General features: G+C 40.6%; 1 protein-coding gene across 3 annotated transcripts in view; it reads left to right on the plus strand.

The window, feature by feature from the left end:
* The first annotated feature begins 4,788 nt into the window (after positions 1-4,788).
* LOC149065071 (trypsin-3-like) overlaps positions 4,789-24,729 on the plus strand; it is a 33,465-nt gene continuing 13,524 nt past the window's right edge. For 2 of the 3 annotated variants that reach the window (XM_089254424.1, XM_089254423.1), the window contains exons 1-4: positions 11,717-11,860; positions 14,516-14,600; positions 14,755-14,828; positions 15,093-15,214. In XM_089254424.1, coding sequence (XP_089110550.1) covers positions 11,783-11,860; positions 14,516-14,600; positions 14,755-14,828; positions 15,093-15,214 — 359 coding nt within the window. In that variant the 5' untranslated portion in view covers positions 11,717-11,782. Of the gene's footprint in view, positions 4,969-11,716; positions 11,861-14,515; positions 14,601-14,754; positions 14,829-15,092; positions 15,215-24,729 lie in introns of those variants that run through there. The other variant, XM_089254425.1, reaches the window with a different exon arrangement.

Raw genomic sequence — 24,729 nt, forward strand, 5'->3', positions numbered from 1 at the left:
AAACACAAAAGTGTGCACACGAGGAGAATCCACATGAATGCGATTTTTGTTACCAGAAATTTCTAACCAGTTCTCATCTGAAGAAGCAAAAGCTGATTCATTCTGAAGAGACTTCAAATGAAATTGGCAGTGTAAAGCAAATAGCTTAACACGCACACACACGAGAATATGTCCGAATCAGGGTTCGTAAAATCCCAGCTCGCCATGGCGACAAAAGAATTGGTATTGGTCCCTAAATTTTCCTTTGATTTGGTTTTTAAATTCAAGTCCGAGAACTATTTCAAATTTTTGGAACTTATACCCGCATATGTAGGAACATGGAAAGGAGTCACGATGTTTTTTAAAAGCAGAAGAAAAAACAACAAAAAAACATTGTTTTGCACCTAATTTTCTCAGGAAAATAATGTTGATCTGGTGCCTAGATTTTTTACGATTTCCCAAGCCGTGGTCATATCACGATATTTCAGTGGGAGAACATACACCTCAATCAAGAGATAAAGGGGGGAGGGGGGAGAGAATAATTCCACACACACAAAAAAAATCCAATGAGAACTCTTCCATAAGGGATCATTCAAGTATTACGTCAGCATCGAGGGGGTTTCGGATTTACTGACACTTGATGGCAAGGGGGGGAGGGGGGGTTTGAGGGTTGCTTACGTCATCAACCACCTTTTTTGAAGATATGAAATATTCTAAGCTGCTGACGATATTTTGCTGACAAGGGGGGGGGGTCAAAAATGGCTAAAAAAAAATCTGCTTACGTAATACTTGAATGGCCCCTAACCTATTTTAGAAAATGAAGTGAATGCTGCTTCTTTTATTCTGTGAGAAGTTTGCACAAGCTTGACAATTTCAACTATAGTTTTCTGTAAAACTTTTATAGGTTGACGTGGAAACTAGGTTATTAATGAAACTCTCTCAATGCATACTGCTACTACACTGATGGGTTTTATTTTTCTCAGTATCCCATATCGACACACAAAAAGTCGCTTATTTGAATGTATTAGCACTAGGTATTTCACATAGTGAATTTTTTTTTTCATTGGATCAACGTGTTATTTATTTGCTTGTGATTATTTCAAGTGGCCCAAGAAAATTGAAGGATCGATTTAAAATGTCCGAAAATGATGCTCAAGAAGAATATCTGTTGTGTGTAAACTTGTCAATAAAATTTGTTTTTACAGGTTTGTTGTGTCGGAATCTTGTAGGTCTGATGATCACGCTGTGATATCCAACTGAATGTATTTAATAAAGCTCAACAAGTAACAGATCAGATTAAGACTTGTTGGACAGGATCTGAAAAACATCGTGAGAGCCATTGCTTTCTCGACAGGTATATAAAAGCATGGCGTCGATGCGCGAGCTGCTTAGTCACATTTGCATACACTGAAATACGCAACACATCTCTCCTTAATCGAAGCGACTAATTTTCATCATGTTCTTCGATATCTATCCGGTTTTTTCGGATCCTGGTTGAACGTTAAATTGCACATTAAGTTCTCTGGAACAGTTTCGGTATCATTAGGTGCAGCCAATTCAAAACTGGAGATTTTTCAAAATTCTCGAAATTCCTAGGAGCAATATCAGCATAACCATGTCTCTACTGTAGCTTGTTTCGATAGTTTACATATATACAGTCAAACCTCGTTAGTGCGTCACCCGGTTAACCCGTCACTCCGCTTATCTGGTCATGAAATATTCTAAGCTGCTGACAGGGGGGGAAGGGGGTAAAAAATGGCTGAAAATCTGCTTACGTAATACTTGAATGGCCCCTTACTTATATTTTCCGATGGGCTTGAAATCCTGGTAATGAATCATTATTATGTTCACATGAACAGTTTTGTCACTGCGTTACGCAATTACAAAACCCGTATGTACTGGGTGACTCGAAATGTTACGCCGCCAAAGCAGTTTTTTTTTTTTTTTTTTTTTTGGGCTTGTAGCGTTTCCGCAAATTCACAATCGCACTAACAATTTTAAAAGGGAATTAAAATTAATTTGATACTCACGAATACTTTAAGAAATTCATTTCTAAAAATATTGTTGGTGCTGCTACCTACTCTCAAAATCAGAAGTGCCTTATGTGGTGATGGGGAAGCTCAGGTATAAACAACTGAATTCTTCATTCAGCTACGCTCCTTATAAACAAAGCTTATAAACTGACCTGAAAGATCAAACTTCCATGAACGACAGATGGCAGCATGAATACTGAACAAGCGCTACATAAATACATTAGGGGCCACGCATTCTGGCATGTGCCGATTCGTTAGAAATTCCGCAGGGGAATGTGTACGAGGTGCATGTGTAACCTGGGGAAGAAGTAGAAGAAGAAGTCGTATGCAATTCTGCGTCACAGTGAATAAAAGGCACGCACTCAGTATTTGCGCCATTATCCCGTACGTTACAACCATTAGAATGGTTACACGCTGGAATAACTTCACTGCTTAGTTCATTTTTACAAAATTAAGGTTTCAGGAGGTAATCCATATCAGACAAACTTAAGGGCCAGATTTGGTCCACGGGTCAAGGGTTTGCCATGTATTGCTTAAAGGGTGTGGGGCACAATTAATTCCTTAAACAGAAATTTTGACTTCTTACCCTCCAAATAACATTGAAATTAACAGAAATTGATTATAATAAGATATAAAGATATTTTATTTCGAAATTTTAATTTAACAAAATAGTTTTTGCATTAAATATTTTTTTTTCGTCTGGTAGGCGGAGATGCACTTGCCCCCCTATGCCCCCTCCTGCGTAAGTTTCTGGTCCCACCAATATGCGTTAGGAGATAGGGAGCAGTGCTGACGAAATTTTGTGACAAGGGGGAGGAGGGTCAGAATTTTGTTGACTATTGCTGACAGGGGGGGGGGGGGTTAAAATTAGCTGAAAATTTGCTGACTTAATTCTTGAACGTCTCCTTAATGTCATGCTTATGAACCCATGCTTAAAATACGGATGGGACGAGAAGAAGCATGAGGAGCAGATAGTACATCCGCTGCTTTCTTGATCAAGGATGAATTACAAATAGCGCAAGTGAGTTGCGAAGAACTGACGTAAGCTCTTGAGACTCATTCGTAAAAACGCAGCTCATGATCGTCATTTTTGTTTTCCGTATCGGAACCATCACCACTGGAAAGCACGAAATCTCATTTCGACCTCATTATTGCGCCACTGAAAACGAAAATCCCATCCCCCACACATCCACAATTTTGGAATTCTATATTTGCCGAAAGCTTATCTGTTGTTCTATAATGTTGATAAAATTCAAGAATAATATCTAATGGAGGATCCTTTATTATAATGTAGTGTCCGCCAAGTGTGCACTCAAACTTTTCAGGCCTATACACACTTGGCGAACAACCTAGGATTCCGTAAGAGAACCGAGCGAAGGTTTTGACCCTTGATGATTGCATCGTCATGCCATTCATCAAGCTCCTTTCTGAAATCCAATTCAATGATCGCGGCGTCCCGCAAATTCATCTAAATCTATCCAGAAATCGGTCCATAGTTCTTTCGCCTTTACCCCATTCTGAGGTAATTAGTAAAAACCGGACGAGGTCATGCCTTGGTTTCACCAGTGCGCTTTACCGGTTCTGACCCACCGCCTCATCCCAGAACCATAAAAATTCTATTTTAAGGCTAGTCTCACGACTCAGAAAAAAATGTACTGTTCTTTCATTCAAACGCTAATTTTGAAAAAGGCCGTCACTGAACAGAAAAAACATCTACACCAGGATCCGTAGCTAAGATAAACACTGTAACACGGCGTCCCGCGTCTTAATCTGTGTTTTGCTGCAAGAACACAGAAAAAAATACTGCAGGCACATATCTCTTCCCCAGTAAATATACTTTTTTTGTAGCTTAGCAAGCGACCCTGTTGCTATTCCAGGGTCAATTTACTCAGACTGTATTGAAGCAGTATCACAGCTCTTATATCGCTCCACGCCGACCCGCTCCTGTACTTTACCAATCAAATTACCCTCATCCTCCTACAACAACACCATACCAGAGACATCTCATCATGGCGTTGCTGAATCCCGGTTAAGAAAATAACCAAAAAGCTTCATCTGAGATTTTCGTGGTCGAATCTCTCTTTTTTTTTTCTTTAATGATACGATGATTCGCACTGTTTATATAGTGATGTTAAATCACCGACAACAATTATAACAAATAATAGAGAACAACAATGGTTTTTCGACAGAATTTCATGATTTTATTTCTTTCTGTTGGCGAACAACGAAATTCCATCAACAATGAAAGCCTCGTATGAAACTGTTTGGACTTGTTCCTGAGAATGACGGGCACTAGAACAATCTGAATTGCTTAAGCCACGTGACAGACCCTCACTCCCGAAGCAACTTCACAAAGTCACCGAGTCCTTTTCTAGGCTGTTCTTTCCCAAATTACCTCAGTTTTTCTTGAATTTGCAAATCTCTGTGAATATTCCGCTTTGAAACATGGATTATTTTTGTTGCAATACGGATTTTATCATGACGCTCTCGGAAAATTATCGTCACGAATTCAGTGATGAGCAATTCCTCGGAAGATGGCGCTTGAGCCGTTGAATGAAAAATTTTGGAAGGAATAAAGCTCTGAAAATTAAATCAGATTTATTCTAACAATAATTTTGTAGAAAGTTCAATAAAGTAAAAAAGAATGCTCAAGATTAGAATAAGAAGACAATAATGTCACTTCAAGAAAAATGATTTCGAAAAACCGCAAAACAACAACTACGACTTTCTTCCCTTTGTTTATCTCGGGAGTGGATTTTTGATCAAAGCCGACGATGTTTACCCAATGGGCAGTGCTGATGAGATCGTGCTTTCGCTGATTTTGACATTCGATAAACGATAATTAAATTGTCATAATTGGTCATCGAGGGATCCCATTTTGGCGTGGATTCTCTGGTTCCTAGGACAGATTCACATGCCCACCAGATGGCGACTTCATAGGAAGTTTCAATACAATGTAAATATTCATCTTGCATATGGCCCATGATATACATGCTACTAAATTCGCAATTCTGCTAATTTCCACGAATTTGAATGACTAATTAGTTAATCAATAATGATTTAAATTAGCATCAGGATGGCAAGTTTATAAATATCAGAAAATTTACAAATTTTCACGTATTTCAATGACTAATTAATTAACTAAATGACATTTTAATTAGCATCAGGATCGTTGTGATTGATAAACGACAATCTCTGAAATTTATGAAAATTATAAAAATCGCAATTTTACTAATTTTAACGAATTTGAATGACTAATTGGCTAACTAATTAGGATCGTAATTAGCATCAGGAACGATGGGATTATTTAATGACAATCTTTCGAGTCTCAGATTTCAATGATTTTTTTTTTATTTGTTGCATTTACCATCCCTATTAACCGTGTGAAATATTATTTGCATATCTCTAAAACTTTTGGAGAAAAAAAATGTTGAAATTTATCAAAAACTGATGCAGATGACTTTTCCGAGGCTCAATTTTTAAGCGGCATTGTTTGAGAAAATGAATCATAACTTTTTCAATTTTCAATATATTCAAGTGAACTTTTCACTAAAGTGTTCACAAAAACATACAGAATATGAATAAAAATAATTCATACACTTACATTTGAAATTTACATGCAAAAAAATTATGTAAACTTTGTTTTTGTGGAATTTTTCGTTAGAAAAAAAATACAATTTTTCAAACGTATTTTTAGACCAGAGGCACAGCAGTTACCAAAACAACTTTTATTTTAAATTTCGCCTAAATATATGAATTAAATTACTGGAGAAAAAAAATAATGGTTTCTTGACCATTAATATGTTTATTCTGGCTCGCAACACAAAATTCATCGAAATAAGACTGGATCGTTCCGATTTCAAATCATTCAACTAGATACTGAAATGCAACCCATCATCCCGGATTCCGATTATTATTTTTTATTTATTGCTTCTACCATGCTTGTTGACCATGAAAAGTTTCATGTACATATCTCAAAAACTTTTTGAGAAAAAAAATGTTTTCTAACCTCACGAATGAGACGTCTCTTAGGCTAACCCCATTCAAGCAATATTATTTGTGAAAATATATCATAACTTTGCAGATTTTCAATATATTCAAATGAAATTTCCACTAAAATGATCACAAAAAATGTAGATTATGACTAGGGAAGAAAATTTAAACCTTAGAGGGAAAAAGTCATTTAATTTTTTTATTCTTAACACAATTTTTTAAACACTTTTTTTTGGATGCACAGCATGAATTTTAAATTTTTTTTAAATTTAATCCTCACTCACCTGGTCACTCATATTCTCATACAATCAGTCAATAATATAGTCAATCACTCAGTCACTTACTTGGTCACTCATACAGTCAATTACTCGGTCTTCAGCTTTCAATCAGCACTGTCACTCATATGGTCAATCACTCAGACACTCACTCAGTTACTTGGTCACTCATATGGTCGATAATTCAGTCACTCATACAGTCAATTACTCAGTCACCAACTTGGTCACTCATATGGTCATTCCATCGGCCACTCACTCATTTACTCACTTGGTCACTCATACGATCAATCAGGTCGTCAATCAGTCAATCATATGGTCAATCATTCAGTTACTCACTTGGTCACTCATATGGTCAATCATATCACTCGGTCACTCATATGGTCAGTCACTTGGTTGTTCACACATGAATATTCACTCACTCATGTTCACATACTCGTACAGTCACTCAGAGGAGCGAAGAGTCAGGGATAAAATTCCACGAATACCTGCGATGCCGTTCAACATCATTTAAGTGATCTACAACACATTTGCTGACCACTTTATACAACCCGCTGCACAGTTCCAGATCTCTTTAGTGACCTGTAGCACAGATCGAGATCATTCAAGCAACCCACACACGTCACATTTAAAAATCACTTGAGTGATCCGTGGATTCAGATCATTCAAGTGACTCACCGGACATTTGAAGATCAGTTCTAGATCACTCAAGCAGCGCAGCGCATTTTCAGATCACTTAAGTGATCGCGGCATAGTTCCAGACCCCTAAAATATTCGTCGGCCCTTTCCCAGGTGAGTCGTCGCGTATTTACAGATCACCGCGGCACATCACCAGATCACTCAAGTGACCCCGAGGCTGATCACTTAATTGATCTACAGCATTTTTTATAAGATCACTTGATTAAGTGGTCCGCGCGAAGTTTTCAAATTGATGAAGTGACCCAAAAGGCTGGCATTGAGTCGAGCTTCAGCGTAAGGACTTCATGACGTCATCATAGAACGAATGAGAGACGCAGAACGTGCAACGTCATCAATTGTGGGTGGGGCGAAGAACCAAGGAACGAATCATTGTAGAGATTAATGACGTCATTCGTCAGTTGGGCCGTAAAACTGGATTTTTAATTTTCGCTTTCAAGGTTCGAGTGACGTCATCAGATTCATCGCGTGACATCTTCTAATGATAAAGCAACGTAAAACCACTGTTTATTGATGATTTCTTTACCAGAGTAATTATGCGCTAAATATTATTAATTTTTTTGAGCAGACGCGTCAAATGTCCGCCATCACCAGGACATTTATTTCAAATTTTTGGAAAGAATATTTGATTTTTGACAGATGTTTTTCCGAGCTCATTCATGCAATGTTAAGTCAATAGAAAAATGCTTTTCTACGAGAAAGGGATTATCAGAAATGTCGCATTTGTTGGAATCATGCTCTAATTGCTTGTGGAACGTTATTCAGAAATTGAATGATTCACACGAATGATTTGTTTCCTGAATATGTGTGAAATATGCACGCACACACACAATTAGCTTTATTCAAACCAATGATCGCAATCAATGTCCTCTTTATTGTATCGGTACTGAGGCTAACTGGAAAAAAATCAGTTTTTCCCTCATTAATTTAGTTCTCAAACCGTGGCCCTCTGGCCACACTTTTGTCGTGTGAATAATAACCAAATCACTCAAGTGGCGTACGAATGATTATTAAATCCCTTTATCGACCCGTTGCACATTTCCAGATAGCTTAAGCGAACGGAAAAGTACATATCTAAATCATTTGAACGCCCCGCGGAACGTCTCCACTTCATTTAATTTGCACGCTGTTCTATGTGGAGTGCAGATGACTTAGGTGAATGACATGTATTTTCCAGATCACTCAAGAAGGCAGCGCCACGCTTCGAAATATTTTGAGTGACTTGCAGCATATTTATAGTTCAGGTGAGTGGCCCCTGCACTTTTATTATCTAGATCTGGCACTTCCAGATTATTTTGATTGCTTTCTACACATTTCCAGGTGTCTTAAGTGGCTCGCGGCACTTTTTCAGATTAATGAAGTGGCCCGTATTCTCCTAACCGTTGTAAACCCTCGACAAAGCATGCATATGATAGAGGCTTAAGCATCAGCATGAGGCTTTCATAGCGTCATCATCGAAGAATCGGGGCAAATGAGAAATAGACCCCTGCTACAATACCGGCTAAATTTTTTTTGTTTAGCTTATTACGTTCCCACTTAGAACGTTTCCCCGCTTGTGGTCTCGGTTCCAACTAATTCTCATAAGAATTTCCCGTTTAAAACGTTTATCTAACACTATAAGGGAGACTTCAGTGACATCACGAGCTTCGCACGGAGGCCTTCTGCTATAGAAGGTGTTGCTCCGGCCCGACAGATGGGAAACGCAGTATCTAGACCACAGAAGCCTGTGAAAGAAACCGTAGCCTCCACAAGCGTGGAGCTGGCAGGGCTCAAGCCCGGGAGTTCTGTCTTAACGCATACGCCCACTCGAGCATGGCCCGGGAACCTCAAGAGAAGAGTGGCCTCAGAAAAACGAGAGGTAGTTGTATTTTTCGGGGATTTCCCATGTAGGGAATAAGAAAAATCACTTGGCTCTCGGGCCCATGATGCTCTTAAAACGGCCCTGCCAGGAACCCAGAAGAGTTCTTAAATTTTTTGTTTAATAGACGGTGAAAAATCTGGTCTGGGACCCATACCTAATTTTTAAAATCATTGTACCATATTTCGTAGGCACCTATGCGCAATTTGAGGCAGCGTCGTCTTGAGGCATGGGCCAACCCGGGCACGTCACGGAGGCGTTGAATAACGAGAGCGGGGGGGGGGGGGAATAAAAATTGAGATATGGTTAAGATTTGCGAGATTAAGCATGTGAATTGGTAAGTTGGCATTTGCAGTCTGGATAGAAGGCTGAGCAGAATCAATTTCTCCGGGGGGGGGGGGGCATGATGCTTTTAAGACGGCCTAGACTTCAGGCCATATCTGGGCCGTTTTTCCAGGAGAGAGAATGTGTAGCCCTGACTTTCGCAAAATTTTAAAAAACTATATTTTTTTACAAAAAAGGGAAAAATTGGGGGGGGGGGGGAGTTAGTGATTACAATAGGAAAAGAGTTATAAGCCACTTTTGCAGGTTAGAATATCGTCAAACTGTAGCTCGCTTGTTGCTTCATAGATGGCAGCACAAGTTCAAATACTTTGGCTACTTTTTGGCTACTTTTGAAGAGGATTTTGGCTGGAAATTTTTTAAGGACCTGGCAACTCTGTCGTGTGGGTTCACTTCATTTGTTGCAACTGCCACGGTTTAAGTGAGAAGTGGGAAGTAATCCACTATTGGACGTATCCTTACTTATCAAATGACATACGTAAGTCTCCCTCTCTCAACTCGAAATGATCAGAAGTCTATCTTAAATACTATCTAAATTATTCTATCCACTCTTCATCAGTCATTAATACTCTATATGTACAAACTTTGACAAAATGAATAATCTCTCTGACTAGATTACTTTAGTCTGGATTCTTGGTTACTCGGGTATTTTAATTTTAATGAGACTATTGTTTCACAGGTTCGTTCTGCTTCTTAGTCATCTGTCCCTCACTAATCCTAGTATGTGCATTCAGGACATTCGTTGTACCTTTAAAAATAAATGTTATAACTATTTCAAAAGACCATTTTCCTCTCAATATCCAAAAATTTGATTACATTTTCACAAACTGTTGTAAAAAATTTTTTGGTTTTTTTTTCTGTAACAAAAGAGTTGAAGCGATCATCTATTCTTTTATATATTAAAAAGAGCTACCCTTAGTACCTATCTCCATTTATGAAGATCATTCATTCAAAGCTTCATTAGGAAGCTTTCCCCCCCCCCCCTTTTACTCTTACTGTAAGGTCCGTGAAACTTCTAAACACTTTGGTTTTTTTGTCTTAAATTTTCCGTATTCGGTATTTCAGTATTCGGAATGAAACCATTTTTTTGTAGCTCAGAAGAATTTGGGTAGAAATGATTTAGAATTTGGATTCAGTTCTTTTCTTTTAGCCCTTCTGAGTCTATCCCATGTTTTGAAGAGTTCATTAGTTTAAGTTTTTATCTTCAGGTTTCGCTGTCATTCTTCTCCTCCAGGTTTCTCTGCTCTCTCTCATCCTCTGTTTCTTCTCCTTTTTTTAAGTTTGAAAAAAAGATAAATTTTACTTTCTGTCTGTAATTTATTTCATGCTGTTTGTCTAGTTGAGTGATTTTTTTTCTTGTTTTTGCCCTGATAATTGTTACTTCCTCTTTTGTTGCATGTCTTTTGATGATTGTTAAGTGCTGCTTTAATCTAGCCTCTTTCATAATTATTGCATAATTTTTTTAATTGTATAGTTTTGGTCATTATTGCATGAACTTTTTGTGTTGTCCTTTCGCAACTGGTGTGGATAATGGAATTAAAAGAAATTCTAGAAAAAAAAAGACAAGATTTCCGTAGTCTTTCACGATCTGCCGTAACTCCGTATTTTATGGTAGTAATTCGTAGAAACTACGAAAGTTCCGTAGCAGTTTCCAAGAATGGCCCAGTGGCTCATAAACCACAGTTTCTGATTTCAAAATTACAGGAATGTGGGGGAAGACTTGTGAAACAAAAAAGATGATGAAGAGTTGGCATGTTGAAGTGGGAGAGAAGTTTGAGGGTTTAGAAAATACAGAATACGTACAAAAATATATACGTAATGGAACATGACTTGGGGTGCTTGTCTTCTGTAGTGGAAAATATTCCGGGATCCATAAGAGCTCGTCTTCATGGGTTACGTCGCAGCTGGTTGCTGTGGGTGCCCATTCTCTATAGTAGTTATTAGAAACAAAATTTTATCACGCATGTGAACCAGAGGGGATAGAATAGTCAGAATTCAAATAATTGATTGATATTGATATCGATGACATTTGTAGGGTGAAAGTGCTACACGATGGTGTACACAACATGCGAAATGCCCAACGAGGTGGCTGAGAATAAGATGCCCACAACAAATATGGATGGAAATAAATAGTGTTTGTACTCAGCCTATTGTGTCGATGAGGAAATGTTGCAAATATTCACCATGGCGTGGCATTGCGCCTTCGGTTCGCGTCACCAGTGTACATGTTGTTACTTTCTTTGCAATTACGTTTGTTATATCTCTCCTCCATACACCTCATCGACCGTGATTGGTACATTTGTGTGTCTTAATCAATTCAATTCAATGAACAGGTAATGAAGATTTCCGAATGACAATGGCGCTTTGTTTCGGATGATGCTTTGTTCAGAGTGGAGAAATCGTTGGGACACCTGTCGAAAATGACGACAATAATCGTCACAGACACGATTGCCATTAGTGTTATATTCCGTTACTGAACATTGATTCTTCAGTAATTCACCAACGGTGTTCGCTCTTCCATCAATTTCAGTCTCTTTAAAAAGTCCTTACTTTCTAAGAAAGACTTACTTCTCTTAAGAATCAACATTTTCGCGTATTCCACGGCAGAAATGGCATCAGGACACTTCAAGTTCGGAGTTTTATTGCAAGTTTTTCTGTGCTTTATTTCCGCATCGCAAGCAAAAAGTGTAAATTTTTATTTATTATTATTTATCGTCATTGTTTCCTTATATATTTGTTTCTTATCTTTATCTATTTATTTTTGTTCACTAACTTGCTCCTTAACTACTTCTGTGGTCACTTGCTCATCAAATATTTCTGTGCTCATTTGCTCGAGCTTATGCTTATTTGCTCATTTACTACTTCTGTGCTAGTGAGCTTATTATTTCCTCGATCGCAACATCTATTCTCCCTTGTTCATTTATTTGTTCAATGGCCACTCTTACGCTCACTTGCTCACGGATTTGTCATTGAATCAAGCCTACGCTCATTTACATGCTGATTCACTGTTGTTAACCTGCTGACTGATTTGCTCATTCAAATGAGACATCAAGTGACCAAAGCAAACTGCAGGTGATCACAGGAGTGAGTGAATGAGAAAATTAGTGACGAAGTGATCATAGGGAAAATGAAGTGAGAATTAGAGTGAGTATACATGAGCAAATCAATGAGGAATCGACCAGAGGAAAGATAAAATGAGCATGAAAGTGAGCAAAGAGCAAGAGAGAGTGAAGAAGTAAGGATTAAGCACGTTAGTGAACAAGTGAGCATAGAGGAATAAATGAACGAATAAATCAGTGAGCAGGAAAGCACAGAAGTAGAAAATAGTGAATCAGCAAGTTATATGATTCAGTGAATGTGAAATCAGTGAGCAAAAGAATGAATGTATGACAAATCGTTGAGCAAGTGAGCACTGAAGTGAGTAAATGAGCAAATCAGTGACCATAGGAGTGGCGATTGATAGAATCAGTGAGCAAGTGGGCACAGAAGTAGTTGATGAGTAAGTTACTGTGCGATTGAGAATAGGAATGAGTGTGTAGCAAATCAGTGAGCAAGAGAGATAACAACTAGTAAATGAACAAGCAGTAAGTAAACATAGGAAAGAGTGAATGATAAATCAATGAGCACGTGATCACTGAAGTGAGTAAATGAGCAAATCAGTGCGCCAATGAGCATAGGAGTGGCAATTGATCAAATAAGTGAACAAGTGAGCACAGAAGTACTGAATGCGTAAGTTGGAGAGCAAGTGTGCATAGGAATGAGTGAATGAGCGAATCAGTGAGCGAGGGAGAATAAGATTGGTGATTGATTGATTGGGAGTGAGCGGGTGATCAAGTGAACATAGTAGAGGTTGAATCTGTAAATCAGTGAAGTAATGACCGTAGGAGTGGCATTAGCCCAAATACGTTAGCAAGTGAGTACAGAAGCAGTGAATGAGCAAATTAGTGGGCAAGTCAGCATATAAATGAGTGAATGAGCGAATCAGTGAGAAAGCGAGCATAGGAGTGAGTAAATTAGAGAATCAGTGAACAAGTGAGCATAGGAATGAGTGAATGAGCAAGGGTGTATAAGACTTGCGACTGAACAAATAAGGAAGCAAGTTAGTGAGTAGGTGAACATAATAATAATAATCAGTGAAGTAGTGAGCGTAGGAGGGGCAATTGAGATAATAAGTTAGCGAGTGGGCATAAGAGTGGCGATTGAGCAAATAAGTGAGAAATCGAGAATGGGTGTGGTGAATGTTCATGTTTGTGTTTTGTATCAAAGATTGTACTTGTAGTGTTATTGGCAAATGAAAAAGTTAGTAAGAAAGTGAGCATACAGTGAATAAGAAACTGAGTGAGGTAGTGAGCATAGGTTTGGCAATTGAGCAAATACGTTAGCAAGATAGCAGAGACGTAGTGAATGGTAAGTTCATGTTCAAGTGAGCATAGGGGTGGCGATTGAGCAAATAACTAAGCACGTGAGCATAAGAGTGGCGATTGAACGAATAAGAGAGCAAGTGAGCACAGAAGTAGGGAATGAGTGAGCATAGGAATGTGTGTATGGCAAATCAGGGAGCAAAAGAGAACAGGAGCGAGTGAATGAGCAAGTGAACGTAGGAATGATAGAATAAACTAATGAGTGAGCAAGTGAGCACAGGAATGAACAAATGAACTTGACATTGAGGAAATGATTGCAGGAGTAGAGAATGAGAAAGTTAGCATAGGAATGAGTGAATGAGCAAATTGGTGAGCAAGTGGGTACAAAAGTAGTGAATAAGCACGTTAGTATGCAAGTGAGCTTAGACATGAGTTAATGAGCTAATCAATGAACAAGTGAGCATAGTAGTGACGATTGAGCAAGTACGTACGCATTAGAGTGAGCGATTGAGCAAATCAGTTTGCAAATTAATGCTCACTGACTCGCTCAGGATCCCACTCACTAACTACAGTCGTTGAATTGCATATTGGCAAATTGCGTGGCGGTGAGAGACTGGGACCTGAACTGATGTGTGTGCCCGTACTGTTACGGGTCGAATGCATCGGCGTCTGAACAAACACAGTATATCGATTGCACTGAGGCGTGTGAATTTTCCTTGAGGGAAGAAAATATCACTCATCTGTAATATAGTGGCTCTTGCACTCGCACGGAAGGCAAAGGAGCGGTGGTTTGATTCCCTGCAGATGTAAATGAAGTAATTTACCCCGAAAATTCATCTCCGGTAGGGGGAGTATCCAATTATTAATTAACACCTTGTATGAGCGATTGAAAATGACGTCGTTTCTCTGAGTGGAGTATGTTTGCTCGAGGTCTATTCTCGCCAAGTGTTATGTTAATGGTAAATCCGTTAATTTTCTTAGATTCAAGAAGCTCCGCACGTACCTTCGCTGGGCTTATCATCTAGGGAATCACGCATTTCGAGATACGAACACGTTCAGGAACTACGTAAGAGCATGTTTTCTTATGTAACACTTTTAAAAAAGAGTGATGTTAATCAAATTATTTGTGTTAAGTGAAATTCGAGTTTTGGTTTTCGTTCACTCACATATGACCGTGTCTTTTTGAAGCAGTGCATGAATTCATTTCGTTACTATTGCAGGGCCGTTTTGCCCTTGTCCCCGTGATCATATCGTCGGTGGAAAACACGCTGCTGAAGGCATGTTCCCTTTTGCTGTGAGTTTGTGTTCCATTCTAAGATTTTTTTTAACAATAATTCAACAATCAAAATATCTGTCAGTTATTATTCAGTCAATTGATATTTTGGGCCATGTATGACATGAAAAATCAAAAAAGGTGACGAATTTGATCGTCGATATCCGTGAAGCTATAAATTGTCGTACTATAACTTTAATATAATTTGACGAGCATTATTTTGAATTTTGTAACGTCGATAACATTTATCACAGTGAATAACTATGCAAATTTCATTCTCACAAGGTCTACTTGATAATGCGTTCAGTCGAAGGGACAACACCGAAAAATCGCACTAACGGTGGCAAATGTAGTGGGTCATTAGTTACGGACAGACACGTGTTGACGGCTGCTCACTGTGTATTTTCGTAAGTATATAAATTAAATACAAGCGTGATTCAATGTCAGACATGCGAGCTGAGAGTTCTGAACCTCCACAATTGATCAAATCAAATATATCAGCATTTCTGAAATTATGGATCATCTCGAGGTTCGTGAGGACGGCACAGTTGATTCGCAGACAGTACTTGCGCATTCAATTACAATTAAATGTGTGAATACTCCGAGTCTGTTGTCACAGACATTACAATAGCTATTAACAATGATCTTCAATCTATGACCCGCGGGTTAAATGTGGTTCTCGGAGCTTTTTGAAGTGGCCCGCCGATCATTTTGAGAAAATAGCTACTTTACAGAGAAAATTAAATAGCGCTTTCCAATGAAATCTGTATTGCTGCATATAGAACTATGAAATACACTGCTCAAAACAATTAGGGGAGCAAGCAAAAAAGTGAAGAAAACCGTGCGAGACAGCCACGTATTGGCATACAATGGATAGTACACGCGTATCAATGCGCGATACAGAAAAAATTTGGAATTAAGCTTTAATTCTTTGAAAATATGGAAAAAACATGAAAAGATGATTTAGGGCAACAATTTGGTTACATGTAAACGATAAAAAAAAGTACTGTTTAGACATGATGCATGAGTTTTAATAGGGCGTGTGGTCTCCTCGAACAGCTAAGACTTCTGCACACCTGTTTGCCATGGATGCGATGACGTTATCGATCAGACTTTGGGGAATACTGTTCCACTCCTCAAGAAGTGCAATCTGCAAGTCTCGGACAGTAACAGGCGGCCTTGGTCGCGCAGCAATGCGTCGTCCATGTAATGAGCATGTCCAATCGAGCATGTTTGGGACATGCTCGATTGGATTCAGGTCAGGAGAGCATGCTGGCCATTCCATACGCTGTATTGTTTCAGCTTCAAGCATGTTCTCCACCAGACGAGCTCTATGCGGTCGGGCATTATCATCCTGGAAAACAAAGGAATCTCCAATGGCTCCAGCGTAAGAGATGACATGAGGTCGCAGTATCTCGTCTGCATACCTTCGGGCCGTCAAAGTGCCTTTCCGAATGATATGCAGGTCCGTACATCCGCCTATGCTGATTCCACCCCATACCATCCAACCAGCTCGTCTGTATTGTGACCTTTCACGAACGAATGCGGGGTTATTTCGAGTGCCCCTGTCCCTCCATACCAGAACACGTCGGGTGTCACACTCCAGACTGAATCGGGACTCGTCTGTAAACAGCACTTGGCTCCAATCATGTTGCTCCCAATCTCGATGTTCAGCAGCCCATCTTCTTCGGGCCGCACGGTGGCAGGGGGTCAACGGAATGCAGACCATTGGCCTACGTGCATAGAGCCTTCCCTCATTGAGCCGATTACGTACTGCTTGGCTGGACACCCTTCGTCCTGTTGCCAAGAGCAACCGTCTTTGCAGCTGCGTAGCATTCTCTGTTCTGTTTCGACGGGCTGTTAACCGTATATACCGGTCATCAGTTGCTGTAGTGGTGCGTGGCCGACCTTGCCCTGGTCGACGTCTAACATTTCCTGTTTCTTGGAATGGATTCCACAGCCTTGCAACAACACTTCTGGCGACTCCAACAGCGTCCGCGACACTACGTTGTGTTTGCCCGGATTCCAGTCTGCCTATAGCACGCCATGCCATGGATTCCGGTAAATCACGTTGTTGAGACATCCTCAAGTCACCTTGTCTCAAAAAAAAAATACTGCGCAATCGAATTTCACAGTTACGGCAGTAAAACAAACGTTTCTGCAACATCCCGATTTCTGCCCTTACCTCCTTTTTCTGGTTTTTGACGTCATGAACTTTGATTTGCATATGAAGTTTTCTTCTTCCGTTCCTGCTAGGCTTTAAATTATGGATGATTCATTTTATGTTACTTATCGGTATACATCTTTGCCGTCATTCGTCTTCGCCGTCGTTGGGAACGGACGTGCTATTATCGCGCTCCGCTCACCGATCAATAGAAGAAGTTTTTACAAGATATACAGAAGACTGGATGTTGTGAAGATATTTATAATTTGAGATGTTAATATTTTAAGGAAGGAAAAAACTCATCTCTGCCTCTACCGGGAGTCGAACCCGGGTCCCTCGATTGCCGGACGAGTGCTCTGACCACTAAGCTACAGAGGAGATAGAGATTTTCCTTCGTCCGGCGATCGAGGGACCCGGGTTCGACTCCCGGTGGAGGCAGAGATGAGTTTTTTCCTTCCTTAAAATATTAACATCTCAAATTATAAATATCTTCACAACATCCAGTCTTCTGTATATCTTGTATTAACAAGTGGAGAGCGGCATTCATGTCATAGAAGAAGTTTTATCCGAAACCGTTGCCGGGGGATTACCGAAGGATTATCCGTCACGCCAGTGCGCCATTTTGTGTCTTTCTTTGTGTTTTTCTTCCTTCTCGTGAGTTTTACTTAGCGTGTTGTTTATTTTTGGGTCATATTCTGCGGTGATTTTCTTTTTTTTTAGCGCACGTTGGATTGTGAGATAAGTGGGTTTTTTTTATTATATTGCTCTCATTTTTTTTTAATTTTCGTCGTGTAATTTCGATCGACTTAAATTTATTTTTCTCGTTCGCATTTCATTTTCGTTGTTTTTTCGCCAGGTTCGCTCGCTTCTTTGATATAAGTCCGTAGGTGTTTGGACGTTAGTGTTAGCAAACAGTGTATACTTTTTCCCGGGTACTCTCAATAACTTTGTTTTCCTTCCATTTGGGCCTATTGTTGTAGTGTTAGTGTTTTGAGATAGTTAGCTAATTCTAATAAGTATAAATTGTACTTCGTAGCTTAATACTTTTTTTAGAGGGTGTTGTATTCTTTATATACATATTTATTTTATTCTTCGTGATTTAGCGCTAAGCATTCTACTTTACGTAATTTTTTCGTATAATCTCTTACGTATATTTTGTTGCGAAACAACGGGGTGGGTGGACTGGATACATCGTGTAAGTGAAATACACTAATCACACAAGGAAACGCACGTCCTTCATCATCACACTTTATTTACGGGAGACATTCCACTTAACATGTTGCCAAAGGGAGAACAACAATACTCTTCATGCTTTTGGCATAACCAGCCATTATAAAGGCTTCACATTTATATCGTAACACTCCTCCTTGCCAAAGCATGACGAAAGGAAAAATAACGTTGATGCGCCTCATCATCCCTGCCTGAAGCTGGTCCGCCGCTGCCGCTGGACTTCCCAGCCCCCGGCCCATTCTTTTCCTTCTCGTCTTCTTCGGCACCGTTATCGACGTCGGACCCATAGTTCCTCGACCTCCCACCTTGGTGACCATCACCGTGTTTCTTGGACGGCAAAACTTCATCCTCTTCTTTCTCTCCAATACCATTTCTTCGTCCCTTTTTGTCTGCCGGCCTACGGCCTTTCGCTTCGGTAACTTTGATTCGTAATCTGAATCCGAACCGGTGTCGTCATCACTGTCCTCCTCCTCGTGTTCGGAACCTTCTTGCTCGTCATCTTTAGCTTTTGTCATCGTCGACTTGCGCTCGCGATTTTTCGGACTGGCTTTCACGTCGGCGGTACCATCCTTGTCGGAGTCGTCGTCTTGGTCGCTTTCCTTGGCAGCTGCATTAGCGGGTCTCTCGCGCCTTTTCCGACTAGAGTTATCGTCGTTATCAGTCGTCTTCTTAGCCGATCTAGCTGCCCGACCACGTTTCCTGGTTATCGGTTTCTCTTCAACGACAGCGTCACTCACTTTGCCAGCTTCCTCAACAGCCACTTGTTCTACTTCTTCCTTCATAGCTGCTTTCCACATTTCTGCATCAGATGATTCCATCGCTTCTTCGACGGTGGCGGGATCCTCGATCCGAATATCAGCATTAAACTGCGCTTCATTGACAGCTTTGTATGACACTGGATTCCCATAAAAACTAGTACGTCTTCTTTGTCTCTTGCTTCTTCTAACATCTGGAGGTTGATTCGCAGTGGTTGTAGGCTGTTTCGAATGTCCAACCATTTGCTCTGCATGCTTCAAGTCGGGCAATGCATCCCTTAGAGAGGCTCCAGGAGGTGTCACTTGTACTTCTTGGTCATTTAGATTGACTATTAATTCACTTCCTTTCAACTGACAATCTGTTTGACTCCTCCTGAATGGAAAAACAGTCTCATCAAACCTCACATTCTTACTGGGGAAAAATATGTCTTCGTCTACGTTCCACAACTTGTATCCCTTGCCTCCTTCAGGGTATCCAATGAAAACGCATTCTTGTGAGCGCTTTCCTAACTTTCCCTTTACTTGCGTTTTATTGATGTGCGCATACGCTTTGCAACCAAAAATTTTAAGATGACTAGTTTTGACTGGCCTTTTGGTCCAAAGTTCTTCGGGTATATCTCCCTGGATAGCTTCAGATGGGCATTCATTCCGCAAATAACTGGCGGTAACGATGGCATCTGCCCACAAGTTGTCTGGAACCTTCGAGTCTAGAAGAAGACATCTGGTCATGTCGAACAGGGTGTGATTCATTTTCTCGGCTACCCCATTCTGCTCTGGAGTTCTAGGGACCGTGAGCTGCCTTGATATTCCATTCTTGTTCAAAAAATCGTCAAATTCACGACTGATATAGTCCCCTCCATTGTCGCTTCGTAGAGTAGCGATTTTAACTCCATGGAAATTTTCAACAGTCCTTTTGAACTCAATAAATTTCTCGAGGACTTGACATTTGGATTTCATAAGCTTCACTACTGCATACCTTGAGTAGTCGTCAACAAAGGTGACAATATACCTTGACCCTCCTTTAGATGTAGGCATGATAGGTCCTGTGACATCACTATGAATGAGCTGAAGTGGCCTCGATGCACGTTTGGTCTCTCCTTTAGGGAAAGGAATTTTTCTCATCTTTCCAAGGACACAAATAGAGCAAATATTTCCATCTTCTATTGCTTCTGCACAACTGTTGACAGTGTCATCCTGCTTCATGAGCTTCTTCACTGCATTCAAATGAAAATGTCCTAAGCGTCGGTGGATAAGATCCTCATGCCTTGAGATATGCGCTTTATAAGTCCTCGCTTCTTCAACCTTATAAAGTCTCCCACTTCTATATGCAGTAAGGATTACTCTATTTCTTTCATTAGGGTCCTTGACGATGGCCTTGCCTCCTTGAAATGAAACAGTCATTCCCATCTCCTCGATTCTTCCCACTGAAAGGAGGTTACCGTCGAGCTCTGGTACGTACAGAACGTCGGCTAGATAGAATGTTTCTTTACCACAGGATTTAACAGGCTTCAAAACAACGTCACCTTTTCCAACCACTTCCATTTTTTCGGAATTAGCTATTTCCACTTCGGACTTCACAGTTGTCAAGTTGAGAAACTTATATTTTTGTGAACACATGTGCTCCGTTGCACCACTGTCTAGATACCAATCACAGCTAGGCTTCTTGTTACCAGCGTTGGCAGTCAGTGTCCGATTCGCGTTCTGCGAAACCTTATCGGCCCGATGGGACGTGTTCTTCGACGGGCAGTTTCTGGCTATGTGTCCCCAAACACCACAGGAAAAACACCGAATTCTTCTCTCATTATTTCTGGAGTATCTCCCTGATTGTACGCGAGTTTTTCCTATATCGTCAGTTTTAAGAGCTCTATCGCCCACAGCTACGCGATTCGTTTGCGTATAGTCACGCAGTAACTTCTTCTCTTCCACAATCAGACGCGATTTTACCATTTTTGTGGACAGTTCGTTCTCATCACGCTCCAAGTTCAGTATCAGACCTTCGTACTCTTTGGGTAGACCCATTAACATCACAAGAGCGACTTCCCTGTCAGTGAAACCATATCCACAGGACGCTACCTTTCGATGTAAGTCCATCAATCTTCCCAAGTATGCACTTACGCATTCGTCAGGCCTCATCGACACATTAAAAAAGTCTCTAAGAAGCTGCAGTGCGTGTAATAATCCGAACTTCGTGTGAATGTCCCTCAAGGATGCCCAAGCTCCCTCGCTCTCGCACAGTCCGCGATATCGTCTAAAAAGTCATCTTCGACCACTAAAAACAGAAACGTGAGGGCCCTTTCATTGGTTTTCCTCTCGTCCTCCCTCAGTTCTGGTCCGTATCCGGGTTCTATGGCATCCCAGCAGTCTTTCTGCACCAGTGCGGCGCGCGTTCGTATACTCCACGCGTTGTAATTGTCCCTATTGAGCTTTGGAATCTTCAATTCCTCCATCTCTGTTAGGCTTAGTTCCGCGCGTGTAGAATTTTTTTTTCGATCCTTTGTGAAATTAGATTTAACTTATCTACTTCCCACTTACCGATGAAACGTCTATCCAGGAGCCATCGTGCTGATAACGTGTTGCGAAACAACGGGGTGGGTGGACTGGATACATCGTGTAAGTGAAATACACTAATCACACAAGGAAACGCACGTCCTTCATCATCACACTTTATTTACGGGAGACATTCCACTTAACATGTTGCCAAAGGGAGAACAACAATACTCTTCATGCTTTTGGCACAACCAGCCATTATAAAGGCTTCACATTTATATCGTAACTTATTTTGCATAGTAATGTATTTTACATTATTTTTATTTCCAGTTAACGTTTCTCATTTTCCTATTTTTAAGTATTATTATTATCTAGCTTTAGCAATAGTGTTAGTATGCCTCGACCTCGACTAGTGTTGTGTAGAGCTTGCGACGGGAAGTTTCCCTGGTCTAGGGGTATAGTAGCTGATAGTTTCAATTTTAAAGGGTGCTTTGATAGGAAAACGCTGGAACTCGAGGTCGAAGCTTTACGGGAAAAAGTTAGGGTGCTAGAGGGCCCGGTTATAACGGAGCCTCTGGTCGTCGAGCCACATGTTGATGAAGAAGCAATCTCCACGAACAACGACATTTTAGAGGGCGAATGGGTGGTCGTGGATGAGGAAGAGGGGGATAGTGATAGGGGTTTAATCATCGGCGATTCTATGGTTAGGGAACTTGGGAACCGAGTGTGTAGGGAATTTCGGGGTTTCGAGCGCTGTTGTCTTCCTGGGGGGAAGATTGGCAACGTTCGAGACGTTTTTCATCGCCGAAAGTTGCAATTGCGGGTGATTCTGTGGGTGGGAACAAATCAGGTAGGACTGAATATTAGTGAGTCTCTGTCAGAGTATCGGGATTTACTATTATCCGCTAGGGAGGGGGTGGGGTTCAGATGTGGCAGTGATTCCAGTGCTGCCAAGGGGTAGTAGAGGGTATAGGATAGGAGGGTATAGGAGGGTATAGGTAGGATCCAACAATTCAATATAGGCCTGAAGGACATTTGCTCCTCACTTGGGGTCACGTTTTTTGAGCTTCCCGCATTTACCGATAGGTGGCTTCGTTCGGATGGGATCCATCTAAATAAGAGAAGGGTCTGGGAGGTTTACGATAGTCTTAGGTCAGGTTTTTTACTCCCAGACCACGTAGTCGGGAATGCGGGACTTATGAAAGAGACTTTCTTAAGTTGGTGCTCGAAAATTTTTTGTATCAGCATGTATCAGAAGCCACTAGGGGTACTGCTATTTTGGATTTAGTTCTTACTAGTTCTGAGGATCTAGTTGAACATGTTTCGGTGGGGGAAGAGTTTTCTTCCAGTGATCATCGTATCGTCAGATTTCACTGTAACTTTTCCTCGGGTAAGGTTGATGACAAAAGACTGGTTCCTTGTTTTCGGAGAACTAACTTTGATGTTTTGAGAAGAAGGTTAGCGGAAGTTTTCAAAGACCGGTTGGAATCAGTAGGGGTGGTAAGTCAATGGGAAGAATTTAGTACGAAGCTGTCCTCTGTTTTGCACGACGTCATACCCTTTGTTCGAAAACAGCGTGTTTGTACATCGCACCCTCTATGGTTCACGGATAGCGTGCGGAACCTTTATCTTGAAAAGAAAAGAGCATTCACAGAGCATAAAAGTGGAAGAGGTGACCTATCATTGTTTACTGATAAAAGAAGACTGTTGAAGAAAGCGATAAGGGATAGTAAAAAGGTACTTGAATCTAGGTTGGCAGATAACATTGGCTCTGACCCAAAATCATTTTTTCGATACGTCCATAATGGATGTAAGGAGACAGTTGGCCCCCTCTCGATAGGAGGCTCTAAGGTAGAGAGCAATGTAGGCACGTGTAGAGCTTTCAATGACTTTTTCGCGTCGGTTTTTAATGGAGATAATGATATTCGATATACGGGTGTTGCATGGGGTAATAAAACCCTCAACGATATTCAAGTAGAAGACGTGGAGGTCCTAAATCTTCTAAGCAATGTATGTGCAAGCAAAGCACCAGGACCAGATGATATCTATCCCAGGGTTCTCAGGGATTGTGCTAATGAATTGTTGGGGTCAGTCGCGCAGATATACAGGAGTAGTTTTGCTGAGGGTATCGTCCCTAGAGATTCGAAACTTGCTAACGTTGTTCCGATATTTAAGAAGGGAAGTAGAGAAGTTTTGTCTAATTATCGTCCAGTGAGTTTGGCGAGCTCCCTCTCGAAAATTTTGGAAATTATCATCAAAAGGCAGTTCGTGAAGTGGATAGACGAGAATAATCTATTGTCGGATAATCAGCATGGGTTCAGGAAGGGGAAGTCATGTGTAACTAACCTCCTTTGCTTCTATGATTACGTGAGTAAGGCTTTGGGTAAGAGCGAAAATGTCGACGTTGTTTACCTTGATTTCCAGAAGGCATTCGATCGGGTCCAACATGGCAAACTCTTAAAGCGTTACACGAGATTGGAATAGGGGACAACTTGTTAATGATAATCATAACAGTACTGACGGGGAATTACCCACCACTGACTTGAATGGCTTCTCGATTGTTAATAAATTAAAATGTGTGCAAATTAATGCCAGGAGCTTGGGTAATAAGAAAGATTTTTTAGAAACTATGATGGTTGTAGAGGGCCTGGATCTTATAGCTATTACTGAATCTTGGGCAAAGGTGTGGGATGAATCTTTCTTACACATCTCAGGATACGATACTTTTTTAAGAAATAGATCGGATAGGAAAGGGGATGGAGTGTTGATATACGTGAAATCCTGTTTGAAGGCTAGAGAGTGTAACGTGAAGAGAAGTGATATTGAAACTGTATGGGTTGAGCTTGAGAACAAAAGACGTCATAAACTCATTGTTGGGGTTTGTTACAATCCACCGAATAGGGATCAAAATTACATCACCAAATTGCACGATGAAATTTCCTACATGTGTAAGCGAAAGAGGGTTCTCATACTTGGGGATTTTCATTACCCAGGTATTCAATGGGGGAACCTTTTATCTGGAAACCAGTATGAAAGTGACTTTCTTAAGTTGGTGCTCGAAAATGTTTTGTATCAGCACGTATCAGAAGCCACTAGGGGTGCAAGCAAAGCACCAGGACCAGATGATATTTATCCCAGGGTTCTCAAGGAAGGTGCTAATGAATTGTTGGGGCCAGTCGCACAGATATACAGGAGTAGTGTTGCTGAGGGTATCGTCCCGAGAGATTGGAAACTTGCTAACGTTGTTCCGATATTTAAGAAGGGCAGTAGAGAAGTTTTGTCTAAT

The sequence above is a fragment of the Pholcus phalangioides genome, unplaced genomic scaffold, assembly GCF_987345545.1.
Source record: "Pholcus phalangioides strain wild (caught in Gottingen) unplaced genomic scaffold, Ppha-v1.0 ptg000041l_1, whole genome shotgun sequence".
Lineage (NCBI taxonomy): Eukaryota > Metazoa > Arthropoda > Arachnida > Araneae > Pholcidae > Pholcus > Pholcus phalangioides.